The sequence below is a fragment of the Schistocerca piceifrons genome, chromosome 8 (genome assembly GCF_021461385.2).
Source record: "Schistocerca piceifrons isolate TAMUIC-IGC-003096 chromosome 8, iqSchPice1.1, whole genome shotgun sequence".
NCBI classification, from domain to species: Eukaryota; Metazoa; Arthropoda; class Insecta; order Orthoptera; family Acrididae; genus Schistocerca; species Schistocerca piceifrons.
In genome coordinates, this window is record NC_060145.1 from 89,596,926 (window position 1) to 89,619,135 (window position 22,210).

Below are 22,210 nucleotides of genomic sequence, written 5' to 3' on the forward strand. Positions count from 1 at the left end.
GCTACTAGATTTACAAGTATCTATATCCCCCCATAATTACAACTGCTCCTATTATGAGCGATGGTTACAGAAGCATCAATTCTTATTATGATCACTGATCACTACGAACCATTTATGAAGTTTTTGGGCCAGCGGTTCCTCAGTGTCACTTAGTGGCACATCACTTCGTATTTGGTCACTGCAGACATGGATGTGAAAGAATCTGTTTTTGAGTTCCTCCTCTTCTGGGTGGGTAGCACTCTGCACATTCTCGTCTAGGTGAGAGATCAAACAATGATGGCTCTCTGGGGCATTTACTCTGTCGTAGTCCCACATGCACAGAATTGTAACTACACACTCTGAGTTTCGTCATCGTGCGCAGACCATGATGGCTGCACTAAACAGTCACAGACGACTAATCATTTTGAATAAATAGTTCATCCACCTAAAAGTTGTATTCTGTGAAGGTGCATATTCGATTTGACAGACTGAAATGGCACTTTCATCTAAAGCGAAAGAAAATCCGTTGAATAAAGAGAGCACTTCGGCAAAAATCCTAGTGTTCGTTTTATATAATCGTAACGTTTCATCAGCGCTATAATCCTCCATAAAGGTCCGCCTCCCATCCATGCGGGCTCGGGTTCGATTCCCGGCCGTGTGGGAGATTTTTTCCGCTCGGAGACTGGGTGTTGTGTTGACCTCGTCACCATTTCATCCTCATCACCGACACGCAAGTCGCCCAGTGTGGCGTCGATTTAAGTAAGACTTGCGTTTGGCGGCCGGACTTACCCTGAATGGGCCTGCCGGCCAACGATGCCATACGCTCATTTCCATTTTGTCCTCCATAAATTTCAGATCTACAACTCCGTCTATACTCTACAAATCATCGTGGGGTGTGTGGCGAAGACAATACATACTTCACTATGTACCGAGGCTTCCTCTCATTCCTTTGCTGGACTTACCGGGAGAGAACAACTGCGCGCTCCCGTTTGTATGAACTGATACTTGACTAATTTTATTTGTACAATCCGTAAGAGATTGTAACGTAATCGTCTGAAGAGTATTCATAGTACCAGTCCTGAAGGAAGGTTCTTTCAGTTTTCTAAGGTCCTGAAATATACAGTTTCGATTTTAAACATTTCTGTTTCATTCTCCTGGCATTCAAATAAGCCAGGTGACTATTTACATGTATTCGCTGTCTCCCGTTAACGCGACCTAGCGTGGGTCCTATACTTCTAAATAGTACTCAGTAATACGAGTACAAGTGGTCCTTAGATTGTCTCCCCTACAGACAAATTGTCTCTCCTACAAACCGAAAGTTTTAAGTACTCCACAAGGTGTTGTAGCGCATCATTTTCTTGGCTACAACTGAAGATTGTGATCGTTTCATTTGACATCTCCATTCGATATTTTTCTCAAATATTTGTGTGACCGGAATGATTCTGGTTGTCATTCATTAATCCTGTAGAGTAAAGATACTCTACCTTTAGATATCGTTGCATTTATCTACATTAAGAGCCAGACACCAGTCCTTGCACTAGACTAGTACTAAAATGCGCTGTAACTGGGAGCTACTTCAGTTTTAACTGGATCGAGTTCGCTTGTGTCATCTAAAAACCTGACATAACTGACATCATCCGTTTAATCATGAATATACACGGTGTTTCAAATTCTTGGCATCAAAATTCTATGGGCGATAGATTATCTCATGGACAACAACTTCTGTTAGAGAAAAAATGTTCGATGATGTTTCCCGGCAACGGTAGGCGTCCTTCTGTACCTTCTGTTTTGGTTATGCCCCTGAGGGGCAGCAGGTCGTAGGCACTCTGCAACTTGTATATGCCCTGTGTGTAATCCAGGCATTAACTTCGTATGCAAGGCGGTAGGCATAGTAAAATTTAAGTTCTGGCTCGCTTCGAAAATTCTCGCTGGTTAGACAAACTCATTCTTAAGTTTTCTTGTTGAAAACCTCTCTGTCATTTTACTGGGTAGACAGCAAGCAGCACACCTAGTTGATACACACAGCTAGTTCGGTGAAAGCTCACCGTCCTAGGATCGGTGAACAGTAAAGGATACCTAGTCTCAGGGAACATTTTGTCTCTAACAAAAGTTGTTCCCCATTACGTGATCTATCAGCGGTACATGTTTGATGCTAAGTCTTTGAATTATCCCGTATAACATGAGAAACTGTCCTATTAGAGTCCCTGATTCACACTAGTTACTAGTCCAGCGCCTTTAAACGCCTTTCCATTCAGGGTATAAAGTCAATATGACACTGAATCGATATCCATTAGAAAGCCTAAAAAAAGAGGCAAAGCATTTTTTTCGCCCACAATCTATGACTCCGGCTCTTCTTTAATTGCTTTCTATCGATTTATTTATTTTGGCTTTTGGCAGCTTTGACTACACAGCCAAATATAGTAATAATTGTACAGAGATAACATAAATATTTGATTTAAATTAAACCGACATAATATAAACACTATTGTAGGAGTACAAAATACTAAGCAGACTGCGTCACTCACAACTCTATTTTTAGAATGGTTTCATACTGAGTATCTGATTCAAGACAGTTTGATTCTACACAAACAAATACACAAGCCGCTAATTTCAAAAATATAAGAAGGTCCTCCGTTTTCTTTTTCCAGCTAGTAGGATGTCTCTGTAAGATTGCGGTACTTCGTTTAAATCCGTATATCAGCTTCTTTAAAGTATTCCTCTATCAAATAGAACCTACTTTCATCGACTCTGCAGAGTAGGGAGATAAGGCTTGTAGGTAGGGAAACCCCTTGCAACCAGTTCTTCTTTGTTCTTTCTGTACGCCAGTATTATATGATTCAGATCGCCCATAGCAGCATGAACCTGACCTCAAACTACAGAAACTATGTGCTACAAACAAACATCTTGATTGCTGAACTGATTTTTTTCCCTTATATATTAATGACACGCGCCTAATATGGGTTTTCGGTGCCACGATTGAGACATCGGCAAAAATACACAGCCCTCTTTATATATATATAGTGAAAGTATAGTCTCAATATAGTGCTTCAGACCGAGGGACGAAGAACATTGCCTTCAGCGTATTTACAAGGTGACGGACTATGTGCTATGTTCGAAAATGGTTCAAATGGCTCTGAGCATTATGGGACTTAACATCTGAGGTCATCAGTCCCCTAGAACTTATAACTACGAAACCTAACTAACCTAAGGACATCACACAAGTCCATGCCCTAGGCAGGATTCGAACCTGCGACCGTAGCGGTCGCGCGGTTCCAGACTGAAGCGCCTAGAACCGCTCGGTCACATTGGCCGGCTGTGTGCTATGAATAGGCCTAATCTTGTCTTGCATCCACTTGTCAATGCCACACAGACCTGCAAGTTTATCGGGGGTCACGCTTTCAATATATGACGTGAGCACGTACTTGTTTCTGTTTATTTTACAGCATTGGATGAGGGCAGAGTATTTTTGCCGATGCCTTGATCGTGGCACCCAAAACACACCAACACTGTGCTGGTAAATCTGAAGGGGCCTTCTATTAGTCGAAAGGCTGTTCATAAACATATGAAGCAAAAAAATCAATTCTGCAACCAAGACTGTTGTTTTTACCACATTCTGTATACTGGTTGCTGTACAAACACGCCATGAAATGGGAATAATTCCAGAAACTTGCATTTTTATTAGATGTGAATGCGCTCGGTGATAACCGTAACCCCCGCCTCATATGAAAACCGGACGTCACGTGACTTTTTCTTAGCTTCAAACTGTCGAACCACGGTCGAGGGAAGATATCCGGTTGTATGGCGTCGAGATATCTGTCCTTATGCTGCTGAGGTACACGTCATGAGTGGTTCCAGTCATGGTGGGCGGCTTTCTTCACCGTAGGTTTGAAATCAGTGTGAGGGATTGGTCTTAGATGCAATTGGTCTTAGATGGAATTTGGTAGGTGATCGACTATTTCACTATGGAACATTGAATGGTGATCTTTTATCCAGAGCAAATGTGCTCGATGTCAGTTTTCGCTGAAATGTGATGGTCTCCAATACATCCAACCAGTATCTGTTATCTGCTTAGTTATAATTCGAGTCTTGGATCACAATGTTTATTTGTAATCAGATTATTAATTTCGGTGGGTAATGATCATCTTCGGATCGGAGTAAATTGTGTTGCATTACACATATCACGCCATTACATATGATGGCGCAGTCAAAAATATTAGCCATTAAGGATTTTTTAGACAAATAAGATTATACTGTGTGAAGAGTATTTAAAGGCACATTTTCAGCCATAGCATGTAAATCTATTTTTTTAATCAGAGAGCCCTGTTTAATAAAGCATAAAAGCCAATGCAAGTTATCTTGTGCGCGGTCGCATGTGATCGCTGGTGAGACACAGAAAGGGTGTCTAGTCTTTTGTTAATTACTTCTTCTGTTATCTGTTCTGGAATGGAGTCGAGGGAGAGCCTCGCGCGATAGACTGGCCGCTCTAATTTAAACTCTTTAATTTTATAAAAAGTCACTGCGTACTGCAGGGCGCATACTCGCGCATACTAGTAATTATATAAGAAAATTTCCACTGTGAACGGACGAGATACCGACGCGCGGATAATCAACATATCACTAATGATTAATGTTGTATTCCCAATATAAGTAGCAGTGTACTTCAGTAATTATAGTTATGATTAACTCTATTGTGATTTAATTATTTGTTGAATCCATGATCCTAAAATTTCAGCATTACATGTAAACTGTATTTTCAGTATTTATCTCATTTTAGCTCAGAAGTAATGTGCAAGTTGTCTTGCAAACGTCCCCATCTGTTGATTCAGGGATCGAGTCGTGGCTGCACGATCCGTTACAGCCATGCGGATAAGATGCCTGTCATCTCGACTGCTAGTGATACGAGGCCTTTGGGGATCCAGCACGGCGTTCCGTATTACCATCCTGAACCCACTGATTCCATATTCTGCTAATAGTCATTGGATCTCGACCAACGCCAGCAGCAATGTCGCGATACGATAAACCGCAATCGCGATAGGCTACAATCCGACCTTCATCAAAGTCGGAAATGTGGTGGTACGCAACTCTGCTCCTTACACGAGGCATCACAGCAACGTTTCACCAGGCAACGCCGGTCAACTGCTGTTTGCGTTTGAGAAATCGATTGGAAACTTTCTTCATGTCAGCACGTTGTAGATGTCGCCACCGGCGCCAACCTTGTGCGAATGCTCTGAAAAGCTAATCATTTGCATATCACTGCATCTTCTTCCTATCGGTTAAATTTAGCATCTGTAGCACGTCATCTTCGTGGTGTAGCAATTTTAATGGGCAGTAGTGTACTTAAACTTAACTAACCTAAGGACATCACAAACATCCATGCCCGAGGCAGGATTCGAACCTGTGACCGTAGCAGCAGAGCGGTTCCAGACTGAAACGCCTAGAACCACTCGGCCACAGCAGCCGAAAGGCTCAGTGTTATTGTAATCTGGTGACTGACCTGGCCATGGCAGATGCGACTTGAACGCGCTCACAAAAACAACACTGGATGACGTTAGCTGAGTGAACAGAGATACTGTCATCCTGGAACACAGAGTGATACTATACTCGAAAGTAATGCGACCTTGCAGAGTATCCATGGTGCCCGTTGAATACCGCGATATGGCTGTGCAAATCATCACAGAACCAACGCCATGTTCCACGCTTTGGACATAAACTGGGCCAGACATTTTTAACGGTGTGAGACCAAATGACTTGCTTCCATTGCTCCAAAGTTCAGGTTCTAAGGCTCTGACATGGAGTTTTCCTGTCACGGACATTTGAATCAAGAGCTCCCTTCCTGTTGTTTTGGTACTAACAGGGTTAGCGAGTGCAACATTGAGTTCTTGTAGTGACCTTTGCAGCTGTCATCTTCTAATTTTCCGTCACAGTTCTCTTCAATGACCGTCTATCACTAACACTCAACACACAATTTCGTCCGACTTGGTAGATGATGTTTCTTCGCGATCCCTGCGTGCGCTGTAAATCTTCCATAAGGTGCCTCTGTAAACACCGAACAAAGCTACCTTGGTCACAGACGCATCGAGCACACGAACACCAACGATTTTCGCACGGTCGAGTTCACTTATCTACAACATAACGTACTCACTACTACGTAGAACTCTGTTCTCACCACGATTGAAATTTGCAACGTATTGAAGACGTTGCAGAGGTGCCGTTCGCAGTCAGATACAACAGCGAAAACTGCAGATTTGGCTGGCGTCTCTAATTATGTTCAGGTATGCATTTCTCACGGAGGTTCCAGCTTTTTGTCCAGACCCAATAATTTCGTGTCCTGTAAGATTACTGCTAAGAGATTTCGCCGTTTCTCATAGCTACTTCTTAATTTCGGTTTGTGCTTTTCCTGTGAGGTGCTTGTGTTCGCCCCAGAATTTAGTCACCGCCTTCATAGAATTCAGATATCATTATACCTCTCCAGAGGAATGTATCTGACAAAATCTGTCTTATTATCTTTGTGGAATTTCGGAATTCTTGAACCAGTGAACGGTGACTAGTTATCGTGTAAGACTGAAGCCAGTTTAGCGCGACGTAAATATCGCAGACTCAACCTCAGTGTGGTACTCGGCTCTTGCAACCCGTCAAGTCTGCTACACCACCCAGTCACGGTAATGCGACCACCTCTCAGAAACGTGAATAACCACCTCTCGCAGGGCGCGCCGCTGCGAGACGATAGGAAGAGAGTCAGTGAAGTTCTGGAAGGCAATGATAGGGGTATGGAGACATGCCGACTCCAGTACCGTAGCGTGAATAACTCTATCGAAGTGGTCCACAGATTCTCGACTGGATTTAAATCCGGGGAGTTTGGTGGCCGGAGGAGTAGGTAAGACTGATCCTTAAGCTCTTCGAACACACGCATACACTGAGAGTTCTCTGGCACATTGAGTTTCTTGCTGGTAGGAGCCATCATACTGATGAGAAATAAGCTGCATGAAGGATATACACTACTGGCCATTAAAATTACTACACCACGAAGATGACGTATAACAAACGCGAAATTTAGCCAACAGGAAGAAGATGCTGTGGTAGGCAAATGATCAGCTTTTCAGAGCATTCACGCAAGGTTCGCGCCCGTGGCGACACCTACAACGTGCTAACATGACGAAAGTTTCCAACCGATTTCTCATACACAAACAGCAGTTGACCGGCGTTACCTGGTGAAATATTGTTGTGATGCCTCGTGTAAGGAGGAGAAATGCGTACCATCACGTTTCCGACTTTGATAAAGGTCGGATTGTAGGCAATCGCGATTGCGGTTTATCGAATCACGACAGAATATGGAATCGGTGGGTTCAGAAGGGTAATACGGGACGCCGTGCTGGATCCCAACGGCCTCGTATCACCAGCAGTCGAGATGACAGGCATCTTATCCGCATGGCTGTAACGGATCGTGCAGTCACGTCTCGATCCCTGAGTCAACACATGGGGACGTTTGCAAGATAACAACCATCTGAACGAACAGTTCGACGACGTTTGAGGCAACATGGACTATCAGCTTGGAGACTAGGAGACTATGCCTGCGGTTACCCTTGACGCTGCATCACAGACAGGAGCGCCTGCGACGGTGTACTCAACGACGAACCTGGGTGCACGAACGGCAAGACGTCATTTTTTCGGATGAATCCACGTTCTGTTTACAGCATCATGATGGTCGCATCCGTGTTTGGTGACATCGCGGTGAACGCACATTGGAAGCATGCATTCGTCATCGCCATACTGGCGTATCACCCGGCGTGATGGCATGGGGTGCCATTGGTTACATGTCTCGGTCACCTCTTGTTCGCATTGACGGCACTTTGAACAGTAAACGTTACATTTCAGATGTGTTACGACCCGTGGCTCTACCCTTCATTCGATCCCTGAGAAACCCTACATTTCAGCAGTATAATGCACGACCACATGTTGTAGGTCCTGTACGGGCCTTTCTGGATACGGAAAATGTTTGACTGGTATCGTATTGAAGCTGCATGGGTAGCTGTACCTGTACACGCGATCCAAGCTCTGTTTGACTCAAAGCCCAGGCGTATCAAGGCCGTTATTACGGCCAGAAGTGGTTGTTCTGGGTATTGATTTCTCCGGATCTATGCACCCAAACTGCGTGAAAATGTAATCACATGTCAGTTCTAGTGTAACATATTTGTCCAATGAATATCCGTTTATCATCTGCATTTCTTCTTGGTGTAACAAATTTAATGACCAGTCGTGTATGTATACCTCATTCAGTGTGCTTTCCACAATGACGAGAGTCCGCCCCCGGTAGCTCAAGGACTGGGTGTTGTGTTGTCCTAATGATCATCATTTCATCCCCATCGACTCGCAAGTCGCCGAAGTGGAGTCAAATCGAAAGACTTGCACCAGGCGAGCGGTTTATCCGGCGGGAGGCCCTCGTCACACGACATTATTATATAATAACGAGATTACCCAGTGAATACCAGGCAACCATTCCCCTGACCACAACGCTCCTTCTTCCGGCGTGGCCCCTTCCCACGATTGTTGCTGGTTGTTTGCTGCCAGTCCGATAGAGCCTGAAACGAGACTCATCGGGAAATGCCACCTGTCCCCACTCAGTGGACCTCCAGTGTTGTTACTGTCGTGCAAATTAAAGCCTTCCTCGTCGATGAGCAGCTGTCAGCATGGGTGTATGAACCAGGCTCCTACTGCGGAGGCCCACATGCAGCAACGTTCGCTCAACAGTCGTTCAGGACTCACTGTAGCCCCTTGGTAATTCTGGGCGTTTAGTTGCTCAACAGCTGCACTTTTATTCATCCCTGTCATCTATGGGCCGTGATGCAACACAGTTGCCTTTGAGCTGGTTTTGGATCGCTCCATTTTGCCATGAACGGTAGACTTTAACCATGGCGACATGCGATTAGTTTACAGAGTTGCCCGTTTCGGAAATTCTTCCAACCTGGCCCGAAAGCCAATGATCATGTCTTTTTGGACGTCATATAAATCGCGCCGTTTCCGTATTATGACGACGACTGCACTGTTTTTCACGCCTTCTTGTTACGTCTTATGTACCTTCCACTGCCAGTGCTGACTCGTGCCCTTTGTGAGTGGTTATTTCACGTTGACTTCGGACGTAGGTGGTGGTCACATTCATGTGACAGGACCGTGTATGACAGAGCATTGTACACTGAAGGGCCAAAGAAACTGGTACACCTGCCCGCAACACGACATGGCATGGACTCGATTAACGTCAGAAGTAGTGCTGGAGGAAACTGACACCATGAATCCTGCAGGGTTGTCCGTAATTCCGTAAGAGAACGAAGGGTGGAGAACTTCCTTAAACAGCTCGTTGCAAGCCATCACAGATATGCTCAATAATGTTCAAGTATGGGGAGTTCGGTGGCCAGCAGGAATGTTTAAACCCGGAAAGTGTTCCTGAAGCCACTCTGTAGCAATTCTGGACGTTTGGGATGTCGCATTGTCCTGCTGGAATTGCCCAAGTCCGTCGCAATGCGTGATGGACATGAATGGATGCAACTGATCAGACGGGATGGTTACGTACGTGTCACCTGCACAGTCGCATCTAGACGTATCGAGGGTCCCATATCACTGTAATTGCACACACCCCACTCATTACAGAGCCTCCACAAGCTGAACAGTCCCCTGCTGACATGCAGGGGCATGGATTCATGAGGTTGTCTACATACCTGTACACGTCCACCAGCTCGAAACAATTTGAAACTAGGCTCGTCTGACCAGGCAACAATCTGCCAGTCATCAACAGTCCAGCGTCGGTGGTGACGGGCCCAGGCGAGGCGTAGAGTTTTGTGTCGTGCAGTCATCAAGGATACAAGTGTCGGCATTCGTCTCCGAAAGCCCATATCGATGATGTTTCGTTGAATGGTTAGTATGTCGGCAGTTGTTGATGGCCCAGCATTTAAATCTGCAGCAATTTGCGGAAGGGTTGCACTTCTGTCACGTTGCACGATTCTCTCCAGTCGTCGTTGGTGACGTTCTTGCTGATTTCCAGGCCGCAGCGATGTTGGAAATTTGTTATATTATCGGATTCCTGATATTCACGATACAGTCATGAAATGATTGTACAGGAAAATCCCCACTTCAAAAATGGTTCAAATGGCTCTGAGCACTATGGGACTTAACATCCAAGGTCATCAGTCCCCTAGAACTTAGAACTACTTAAACCTAACTAACCTAAGGACATCACGAACATCCATGCCCGAAGCTGGATTCGAACGTGCGACCGTAGTGGTCGCGCGGTTCCAGACTGAAGCGCCTAGAACCGCTCCGCCACACCGGCCGGCAGCCCACTTTATCGTTACCTCGGAGATGCTGTGTCCCATCGCTCGTGTGCTGGCTGTACCACTACGTTCAAACTCACTTAAATATCGATATCGTTACATTGTAGCAGCGGCAACCGTTCTAACAACTGCGCCAGACACATTTTGTCTTACGTAGGGGTTGCCGACCGCAACGGTGTATTCTGCCTGATTCCATGTCTCTGTATTTGAATAAGCGTTCCTATTCCAGTTTCTTTAGCAATTCAGTGCATATCCATGGTCACCTAATGGAGTATTATGAGACAATCATTTTGGTCACTGCAATATCTCTTGGAAAAAAGGTTATTACAGAGTTGTGGACAAACTCTCTTTACTCCCATGTCAGTAATAGCGGTTATTAATTTTATTAATCAAGAAGTCGAATAATTCGGACGACTTACTGTCAACGGAAAGACAAAGATCGCCTACAGCGTTCCCGCGCGGCAACCCACCAAACACCAGGGTGTCGCACTCCCGTCTTTGAAGGCGTTCTCCGATACCTATTGGTGGTGTTGCTATTGAGATTAAATGCATACAGCGCCTAAATAGACAGTGCCACTTAGGAAGCACCTCATACCTGAAGGACACTTCAAAAGTACCCTTCCTCCCAACCCAGGAAATAGTCTCTGACTTCCACCCATTAATGATTTATGTAGAAGGCAGAAGGCAACCATTTATTAGAAATCGTATGACAGATCGGTCTGAAATGGGGAGAAGAGTCAGACGGGGTTTATCTTCATGAACTGTATTTACCATATATGACTAAGAGTAGATAACGAAGACGATAGAAGTAGAGAAGGAGGCAACAAGCGTAGAAGGGCGGAAGGTCAGCTGCATCAGATTTGATGATGTCATGGTGCTGTTTGGGTATGAAACAATATCTCTTCAAAGAACACTATCAACGCGTGAAGAAGGAATGCAAGAGGACTATAATAAATGTGGTGTCACCGCCAGACACCATACTTGTTAGGTAGTAGCCTTTAAATCGGCCGCGGTCCGTTAGTATACGTCGGACCCGCGTGTCGCCACTATCAGTGATTGCAGACCGAGCGCCGCCACACGGCAGGTCTAGTCTAGAGAGACTCCCTAGCACTCGGCCCAGTTGTACAGCCGACTTTGCTAGCGATGGTTCACTATATACATACGCTCTCATCTGCAGAGACGACAGCTTAGTAGCATAGCCTTCAGCTACGTCATTTGCTACGCCCTAGCAATGCGCCATATTCAGTTACCATAATTACTATCTTCAAGAATGTATTCTGAACAGATATTATTGTGAATCATATACCGTCAAGAGGGACGTTTATCATTAATGGATTATAGTTAAGTATCAAACTAATTACGCCCGCATTCTGAATTCTCATTCCTTGTCATGCTCCAGACCTCACGTCAGTATAGTTCTTCCCTCCTCACGCCAGCCTGCGTGAGCTAAAAGGCGTGCATTTCGGCCTCCTCTAGTAACACGGTGTTGGCTCTTCTGCTAACACAAAAATGAGAAAGAAGCTTTCCACGCTACAGTACGCTTAGTATTCAGGAAAATGGGGTTCGAGTTACGGAAAAAGTTAGCTAAATGCATCGTGTGGTGTGTTTTTCTGTATAGCTGAGAGAGCTGGAGATTGAAGTAGACAGAATTGAAGAATTCGAAATGCGAGGTTCGATGGGAATAGTTAAAAAAAATAGGTGGATAAAGCGAAGAATATTGCAGTGGTGCAGAACGAAGAATTCCACAAAGCATCCTTTAAAAAAGGAAAGCAAACTAGGTAGAACAAACGTTATGATGAAAAGGAATTCTAACCACAGCCGTGTAAGGTACAGAAGGAAGTAGGAAATATAAGAAGAAAAATGTTGGAAGAAGTGAAGAAAGAAATTTACCAGACTACGAAGCAGTTGGCCTGAGACAGGGCCAGATGGAAACAGCACTGGTGTCAGGAACCTGCCAATAGCTACAACACCTTATGAAGATGATGATTACCCATTCTACCAGCTATATCGTCACCTTAAATTACGAACCAAGTAAACCTCCTAGCCACCTAACGATCATAATACCACCCTCGTTTCTCCCTGTCCCAGCCAATATACAGGGTGTTCCATTGATCGCGACCGGGCCAAATATCTCACGAAATAAGCATCAAACGAAAAAACTACAAAGAACGAAACTTGTCTTGCTTGAAGGGGGAAACCAGATGGCGCTATGCTGGCCGCTAGATGGCGCTGCCATGGGTCAAACGGTATCAACTGCGTTTTTCTAAATAGGAACCCCAGTTTTATTACATATTCGTATAGTAGGTAAAGGAATATTAATGTTTTAGTTGGACCACTTTTTTCGCTTTGTGATAGATGGCGCTGTAATAGTCACAAACGTATAACTGCGAGGCATCACGTAACATTCCGCCAGTGCAGACGGTATTTGCTTCGTGATACATTACCTGTGTTAAAATCCGAACCGTTTACCAATTTCGGAAAAGGTCGATATCGTGTTGATGTATGGCTATTGTGATCAAAATGCCCAACGGGCCTGTCCTATGTATGCTGCTCGGTATCCTGGACATCATCCATGGGTCCGGACCGTTCTCCGGATAGGTACGTTATTTAAGGAAACAGGAGGTGTTCAGACACATGTGAAACGTCAACCACGACCTGCAACAAATGATGATGCCCAAGTAGGTGTTTCAGCTGCTGTCGCGCCTAATCCGCACTTCAGGAGCAGAATCGGGAATCTCAAAAACGTCGGTGTTGAGAACGCTACATCAGCATCGATTACACCCGCTCCATATTTCTATGCACCAGGAATTGCATGGCGACGACTCTGAACGTCGTGTACAGTTCTGCCACTGGGCACAAGAGAAATTACGGGACGATGGCAGATTCTTTGCACTCGTTCTATATTGCGACGAAGCGTCATTCACCAACAGCAGTAACGTAAACCGGCATAATATGCACTATTGGGCAACGGAAAATCCACGATGGCTGCGACAAGTGGATCATCAGCGACCTTGACGGGTTAATGTATGGTGCAGCGTTATGGGAGGAAGGATAATTGGCCCCCATTTTATCGATGGCAATCTAAATGGTGCAATGTATTGTAGGGAAGCAGCCTACTCACGCCGTATAAAATTCACATCAGTCTTTCCATTGTGTGCCAGCCTAGTCCGCTGTAACTAGCTCTGACGTCATAAATGTTGCGCAATACTTAAAAAATCAAGTAAATAACCTGAAACGTTTCCAGCATGTCAGGAGTAATACTAAATCAATATGTGTTGAATCTCACTTCAATAACTTTAACCATTTTCGAAATTTGGACGTTTTTCTGTAAAAATCATTGGCGCAACAGAAAAGAGCTAGAAACTTAAAAATTTATATTTAGATTCCTTTTTCATAATAATTTAGTAGAAACAGTATTGTGGATCGAACAAATTAAAATTTTAGTTGAAATTCAAAATTTTCTGTTTTTTGACTTAAAAATTAAGGAAGCAAGATAGATTAAGCAGGCGAATAAATAAAGCTAGGATGTTTAAATTTAAGTAAAAGGGAGATCCGCTATAATCATAAAGATGTGAGAAGTTTCAACTGAATAACTATAAAACTATAGCGATAGCGTATCTCCAAAGAGCAAGTTCAGAGCTCGTCTACTGTGTGTAGTGTAATTAAGTTAATTCTCTCGCCCAAAATATTTGACATAGCCACGTCAGACTTTTATTATGATTACTTACCTGTGTGCTGATTGCACATTTAAATTGAGAGCTTCATCGGCCATCAGAAAAGGAAGCAATGATTTATTCGATAACTTAAAGTGGTGCATTACTAGCCCAGCGGCTAGTCGGGACAGCGGATTTGATCAGTCGTTCCCTTAGCCGTCTGCACCGCGGCTTTATACACTCCTGGAAATTGAAATAAGAACACCGTGAATTTATTGTCCCAGGAAGGGGAAACTTTATTGACACATTCCTGGGGTCAGATACATCACATGATCACACTGACAGAACCACAGGCACATAGACAAAGGCAACAGCGCATGCACAATGTCGGCACTAGTACAGTGTATATCCACCTTTCGCAGCAATGCAGGCTGCTATTCTCCCATGGAGACGATCGTAGAGATGCTGGATGTAGTCCTGTGGAACGGCTTGCCATGCCATTTCCACCTGGCGCCTCAGTTGGACCAGCGTTCGTGCTGGACGTGCAGACCGCGTGAGACGACGCTTCATCCAGTCCCAAACATGCTCAATGGGGGACAGATCCGGAGATCTTGCTGGCCAGGGTAGTTGACTTACACCTTCTAGAGCACGTTGGGTGGCACGGGATACATGCGGACATGCATTGTCCTGTTGGAACAGCAAGTTCCCTTGCCGGTCTAGGAATGGTAGAACGATGGGTTCGATGACGGTTTGGATGTACCGTGCACTATTCAGTGTCCCCTCGACGATCACCAGTGGTGTACGGCCAGTGTAGGAGATCGCTCCCCACACCATGATGGCGGGTGTTGGCCCTGTGTGCCTCGGTCGTATGCAGTCCTGATTGTGGCGCTCACCTGCACGGCGCCAAACACGCATATACGACCATCATTGGCACCAAGGCAGAAGCGACTCTCATCGCTGAAGACGACACGTCTCCATTTGTCCCTCCATTCACGCCTGTCGCGACACCACTGGAGGCGGGCTGCACGATGTTGGGGCGTGAGCGGAAGACGGCCTAACGGTGTGCGGGACCGTAGCCCAGCTTCATGGAGACGGTTGCGAATGGTCCTCGCCGATACCCCAAGAGCAACAGTGTCCCTAATTTGCTGGGAAGTGGCGGTGCGGTCCCCTACGGCACTGCGTAGGATCCTACGGTCTTGGCGTGCATCCGTGCGTCGCTGCGGTCCGGTCCCAGGTCGACGGGCACGTGCACCTTCCGCCGACCACTGGCGACAACATCGATGTACTGTGGAGACCTCACGCCCCACGTGTTGAGCAATTCGGCGGTACGTCCACCCGGCTTCCCGCATGCCCACTATACGCTCTCGCTCAAAGTTCGTCAACTGCACATACGGTTCACGTCCACGCTGTCGCGGCATGCTACCAGTGTTAAAGACTGCGATGGAGCTCCGTATGCCACGGCAAACTGGCTGACACTGACGGCGGCGGTGCACAAATGCTGCGTAGCTAGCGCCATTCGACGGCCAACACCGCGGTTCCTGGTGTGTCCGCTGTGCCGTGCGTGTGATCATTGCTTGTACAGCCCTCTCGCAGTGTCCGGAGCAAGTATGGTGGGTCTGACACACCGGTGTCAATGTGTTCTTTTTTCCATTTCCAGGAGTGTATATAAGAACGCTGAGCGAGAGTTCTCTCCAGATGCTGATTAGCGCACTACCTGTGCCGGGAGTCGCGTCGCGTCGGTATCATTGCTATAAACAGCCTCAGATGCCATAATAAGTTACTCGGGATACGCGTAACCATGAAATCGTTTTCGAGTGAAGTGTTAATTCTGGGATGACTTTAATGATCTATCTTCAGTTTGTGTATGTCGTATTTTCACGTGCCGCCGCGGGACGGATATTCTACCATTATTTAGTGTGGCGTTTGATTAACATTATCATCAAATTATGGAGAGCATTCACTTAAACATTTAGTTTGAACACTTATAGTTGTATCAGCGCATTAGACTCTGAACTGCTCTGGTAGTTGGATTGTGTGGATTCTTTTTGGTCTGTGACTTTCATAATATAGTGAACATTTTAGAGAAAATGGTTTTTTATTATGAATCCCAGACAATCTCCTAATTCCTCAGAGCTATAAGCTGCAGCTATAAATGTATTTCTCAGATGGAGTGGGCACTAGGAATTCTAATTACAGGCTTTACGTTTTGCTAATCACTTTCTGTTTGCCAATATTGTAGTTAGAGAGACAGTGTTGAGAACGGAAAACAACAGCATTAAATAAATACTTGGAACATTATTATAACAGCTATTTCCACCTGCCGCCCCACAGTATGCTGATTTCCTACGTAATGTTCTACCGATGTTACTACAATATGTTTCACAGCATGAAAGAATGGCGATGTACTTCCAACATGATGGATGTCCGGCACATAGCTCGCGTGCAGTTGAAGCAGTATTGAATAGCATATTTCGTGACAGGTGGATTGGTCGTCGAAGCACCATACCATGGCCTACACGTTCACCGGATCTGATGTCCCCAGATTTTTTTCTGTGGGGAAAGTTGAAGGATATTTGCTATCGTGATCCACCGACAACGCCTGACAACATACGTCAGCACATTGTCAATGCATGTGCAAACATCGCGGAAGGCGAACTACTCGCTGTTGCGAGGAATATCGTTAGACATATTGCCAAATGCATTGAAGTTGACGAACACCATTTTGAGCATTTATTGCATTAATGTGGTATTTACAGGTAATCACGCTGTAACAGCATGCGTTCTCAGAAATGATAAGTTCACAAAGATACATGTATCACATTGGAACAACCGAAATAAAATGTTCAAACGTACCTACGTTCTGTATTTTAATTTAAAAAGCCTTCCTGTTACCAACTGTTCGTCTAAAATAGTGAGCCATATCTTTGTGATTATTACAGCGCCATCTGTCACAATGCGAAAAAAGTGGTCCAGCTAAAACATTCATATTGCTTTACGTACTACACCAATATGTAATAAAAAATGGGGGTTCCTATTTTTAAAAAAAACTCAGTTATTTCGTGAGATATTTGGCCCGCTCACGATCAATGGACCACCCTGTATAAAGAATAAACACTTCCTAGCAGAACATCATGCCCAACACTCCTATAATGATCCATCTATTGCCTCATTAGGCTTTATACGTCATAACCGCGAATGGTACTCTACAGATTACTGGCTGTCCGAACCAGAAGTTACCTTATTGTGTGCCCAATGATTTATAGCTTACACGGCAAACGTGTTTCCCCACTTATTTATGCTAAGGAATCACTTCACGTTGGGGGTAGTGTATAATAATAACAACGCACCTAGTAAACCCGAATTATCCAGTTAGATAATAATTTCATTTATATTTCTACCAGTGTTGCTTCTTTATCAACTGAAAGTACTATATTCATTGTTTGATAGGAAAGCAATATACATCTATATTCATGAAAAGCTTGTCATTCGTGACGTTTAAGTCCGTAGGTAGGAAGAGTGTCTGTGAGAAACGTATTGTAATGAGAAAGGAGCCATTACGCGAGAGAAAGCATTCGGTTTTCCATTCGATGATTTCTTTCTGAGCCGAATGAGGGGAAAACATAAATAAAAAAGTAATAAACGCGACATAAACAGAGCTCTGAAGCTCAAGCAAAATTCTCAGTAATGGTGTTCGTAGAAATAATTCAAAAGCCAAGATCGCTTAAATACTATTTACTTGATAACCGGTTTCAACACACTAAAGGTGCCCTCATCGGATCTGAACGTAGATATTTGGATATAACGATACACGAGGCGGACCAGCTGATATAAAATCATTGTCACAAAAAAATAACTGCTCTCATTGTCATTCTTTTCCATAAGATATGTAAAACTGAAGTCACAAAATTTGGTTCATGTGTGTGTGTGTGTGTGTGTGTGTGTGTGTGTGTGTGTGTGTGTGGTTTTCGGGCGCTAAACAGCATGGTCATCAGCGCCCAAACGCATAGAAACAGAAACACATACGGTGAAGGGACGAAGACGGACAGCGAACAAGGAGAACGGCTAAAAGACACAGGCTTTTCCTTTTGTTTCCTTTCCTTTTTTTAGTGCGTTTCTTCTCCTCTTGTTTTGCCTCTGTATGTGAGGATTTGGAATTTTGTTAATGACCGCTGCTCTTTTAACAACGGTCGGTATCACACTGCCCTATTCCAGCTGGTCCGCCTCATGTATCGTTATATCCAAATGGTTTATAAATGTTAATCTACGTTCAGATCCGATGGTGGCACCTTTAGTGTGTTGAAACAGGTTATCCAGTAAACGATCTTGGCTTTTGAATTATTTCTACAACAGTGATCGCCCCACTACGCACTGTGTGTTCACTGCAGAATGGTGTTCGTGTTTACCGGTATGCATGAACGTTTCGGCCGTCTCAGCTCTTCAGGCGCTACCTGGAGGGCAGGCCTTCCTGGAGCAGAACGCCTGCTGCCCGTCGGCGCTGCAGCGGCAGGTGTTGCACTGGTTCTTGAACGTCGTGCCCGGAGTACATCTCGCCTCTGCAACAGAAAACGAGTTTATTCAGTGCTGTGAAGACTCCGCCTCTGTGAACACGCCATTGTAAAATCTTTCCGCCGAATAAAATGAAAAAATGTGTTATGTAACCGAACGGTGCACCGATAGAAGCTCTTTCCGCCTTCTATTATTTGACTTCTTTTAGTGGATGCCTACGGAATGTATTAAAGTTCTCTCTAAAAATACTGTTAATCACTGTTTCTTTTGTAGCGTCCAAAATTATTTGAAAGAAAGTGCACTTTACGCTCACTGTCTGTATTCATTCACTGTCCTCGTAAGTCGTTGTTTACCAGTCACTAAACAACACATAAACACGAAAGTTATTATCGTTCTGTGACTGTATTACATAAGCAAAATTTGAGCAGCGCTCTTCACGTGTCCTCCTACGAATGATGGTAAGAACATGTTACTAATGCTCTGTATTACTTTTAACTTCACATAAATAATTTCCCTAAACACTTCAAACTTTCTATTACAGATTTCATTCACTACGTTCTGGTTGTAGCCATCAGAAACCACTGAACGCTAATAAAATAGCTACCTTAATCCGAAACTGTACAAACCACTGTATCATTGGCCGTAGTAATCACAGTATATAATTTCACAACTGCAGTGTCTTTCCACATTTTAGCAGCTTAACGGCAATGCCATACATACTTCCTCAGACCGAATCCAGTACCTGGCGCTGGAATTTGTCTCTCTAGTACTTAACTTTGCCAAATACAAACGGAAAACTGATAATTTTTAAATGTATGTGGTTTTTTAGTAGAAATGACTTCTACTGTATACAGGATTATCTATTTTTCTTTCTGCTAAAGAATCTCTTCACTGTGGGTTAGTCTACAATAACGAAGCACCCAATAAACTTGAATTATTCAGTTTGATACCAGTTTAGATTACACCAAGTAATCAAAAGTATCCGGACACCCCCAAAAACATACGTTTTTCTTATGAGGTGCATTGTGCTGCCACCTACTGCCAGGTACTCCATATGAGCGACTTCAGCAGTCATTAGCTATCATGAGAGAGCAGAATGGGGCGCTCCGCGGAACTCATGGACTTCGAACGTGGTTAGGTGATCGGGTGTCACTTGCGCACACGTCGGTACGCGAGATTTCCACACTCCTAAACATCCCTAGGTCCACTGTTTACGAAGCGATAGTGAAGTGGAAACGTGAATGAACACGTACAACACAAAAGCGTACAGGCCGACCTCGTCTATTGACTGCTAGAGACCGCCCACAGTTCAAAAAGAATGGGTCAAATGGCTCTGAGCACTATGGGACTTAACAGCTGTGGTCATCAGTCCCCTAGAACTTAGAACTACTTAAATCTAACTAACCTAAGGACATCACACACATCCATGCCCGGGGCAGGATTCGAACCTGCGACCGTAGCAGTCGCGCGGTTCCGGACTGCGCGCCTAGAACCGCGAGACCACCGCGGCTGGCCGCCCACAGTTGAAGAGGGTCGTAATGTGTAATGGGCAGACATCTATCCAGACCATCACACAGGAATTCCAGTAAACTTGGATTTCATGGTCGAGCGGCTGCTTATAAGCCACACATCATGCCGGTAAATGCTAAACGACGCCACGTTTTGTGTAAGGAGCGTAAACATTAGACTATTAAACTGTCGAAAAACGTTGTGTGCAGTACACGGTATACAATGTGGCGATCCGATGGCAGGGTGTGGGTATGGCGAATGCCCGGTGAACGTCATCTGTCAGCGTGTGTAGCGCCAACAGTAGAATTCCGAGGCGGTGGTGTTATAGTGTGGTCGTGTTTATCATGGAGGAGGCTTGCGCCCCCTTTTTGTTTAGCGTGGCACTATCACAGCACTGGTGTATACTGATGTTAGCCGGCCGCTGTGGTCTAGCGGTTCTAGGCGCTCAGTCCGGAACCGCGCGACTGATACGGTCGCAGGTTCGAATCCTGCCTCGGGCATCGATGTGTGTGATGTCCTTCGGTTAGTTAGGTTTAAGTAGTTCTAATTTCTAGGGGACTGATGACCACATATGTTAAGTCCCATAGTGCTCAGAGCCATTTGAACCATTTTATACTGATGTTATAAACCCCTTCTTGCTTCTCACTGTTGAAGAGAAACTCGGGGATGGCGATTGCATTTTCAACACGGTCGAGAACATGTACATAATGCACGGCCTGTGGCGGAGTGGTTACACGACAATAACATCCCTGTAATGGACCTACCTGACCTGAATCCTATAGAACACCTCTGGGATGTTTTGGAACGCCGACTTCGTGCCAGGCCTCACCGACCGATATCGATACCTCTCCTCAGCGCAGCACTCCGTGAAGAATGGGCTGCCATTCCCCAAGAAACCTTCCAGCACCTGACTGAACGTATGCCTGCGTGAGTGGAAGCTGTCATCAAGGCTAAGGGTGGGCCAACACCATACTGAATTCCAGCATTACTGCGCTACTAACTTGCAAGTGATTTTCAGCCAGGTGTCCGGATACTTTTGATCAAATAGTTTATATTTCTAATAGTGTGGGTTATTTATCATTTGAAAGTACCGTATTCATCGCTTGATTGTAAAGGTTAATAGTTTTAAGAATCAGCAGCACTACAGACGCTCTCTGACATAACTTTGCAAAGATTGAATAGGCACACGGAAATAATGTCACTGTTTAAAAGCAAACTACAAGCAGTTAACAAGAATGATAATAGCAGATGATCTTAAAGATGGTCTAACGTTTTATTCTTGAGCGCTACTATAACGCCGCTATCCAGCTCTTGCAGGGGTCTACCGGATTACCGCATAACCACCACATATTGCCGCAAGCTGCTGCTTGAGGATTGCGCCATACGCCAGGCCCCAACGTGTTAGTACTACTGCCGTTCGGGAATCAGTGGTGTTACCGAAATCCAGGATGCCACTTTAGCTTTGCTACAAAGTGATTATTTGATACTTGGGACGTTTCCACGACAACAAGTTGTGTCAGAGTGCATGTTAGTAGCGCCCAGCGAGCGACCACTGTGTACGGGCACCAACCGCTCATGCAGCCTTACGTTACAATCAGTACCAGGCCTGCTTCTGGCGTCACTGAGCCAGAGGGTCGAAATGGGAATCTGATGGTCACCGCCAGCTTATCAACTGATTTCAACAAACGCCACCAAACAGAGTTCACTTTTGGATGACACCATCTTCGTCGTAAAACTCTGAAGTTAGTGGTGCACGGCTTGTTAATAAGCTGTACTTCCTGGAAGAACAAAGAATTAAGTTGAAGCGTATTGACAGGGCGATACAGGAGAACAAATATGTTGAGGAAGGTCCTGTACGAATAGCCACATGAGATAAATTGGAACCTGTTTCTCTACAGCAGGGATACTTATCCGTGATACTGGTGGCTCTCACAAGTTGGGTTCATACACGAATACAAGTAAGGAACGAAATGATCAACAGAAGATTCCTGTAGCTACATTTCAGAAAAGGAACAACTAACCACACATTACTCAACCTGCACAATCTTGAGCAGACATTCATGTTATCAATGAAGCCATCTACATCGATGTACCAATACTGGACCTTAGATGAGCATTGAAACAGGTGATCCAATTCTACGATGAATTTTGGCACCGTAAGGTGTTAGGATTTCTTCAGTCATTTGTTGGTTCTTTTACTTCTGAAAACGATCTGTTAACATGAAAAAATCCAAATCGAACCAT

The 22,210-nt window shown here is 44.8% G+C and overlaps 1 protein-coding gene across 1 annotated transcript in view; it reads right to left on the minus strand.

Annotated features, from left to right (window-relative positions):
- Positions 1-22,210, minus strand: part of LOC124711967 (serine protease inhibitor I/II-like) — a 63,811-nt gene that overhangs the window by 19,571 nt on the left and 22,030 nt on the right. Inside the window, exon 3 of the mRNA XM_047242250.1 lies at positions 18,355-18,504. Within this exon, the coding sequence (XP_047098206.1) occupies positions 18,389-18,504 (116 nt within the window). The 3' untranslated portion in view covers positions 18,355-18,388. The remainder of the gene's footprint in view (positions 1-18,354; positions 18,505-22,210) is intronic.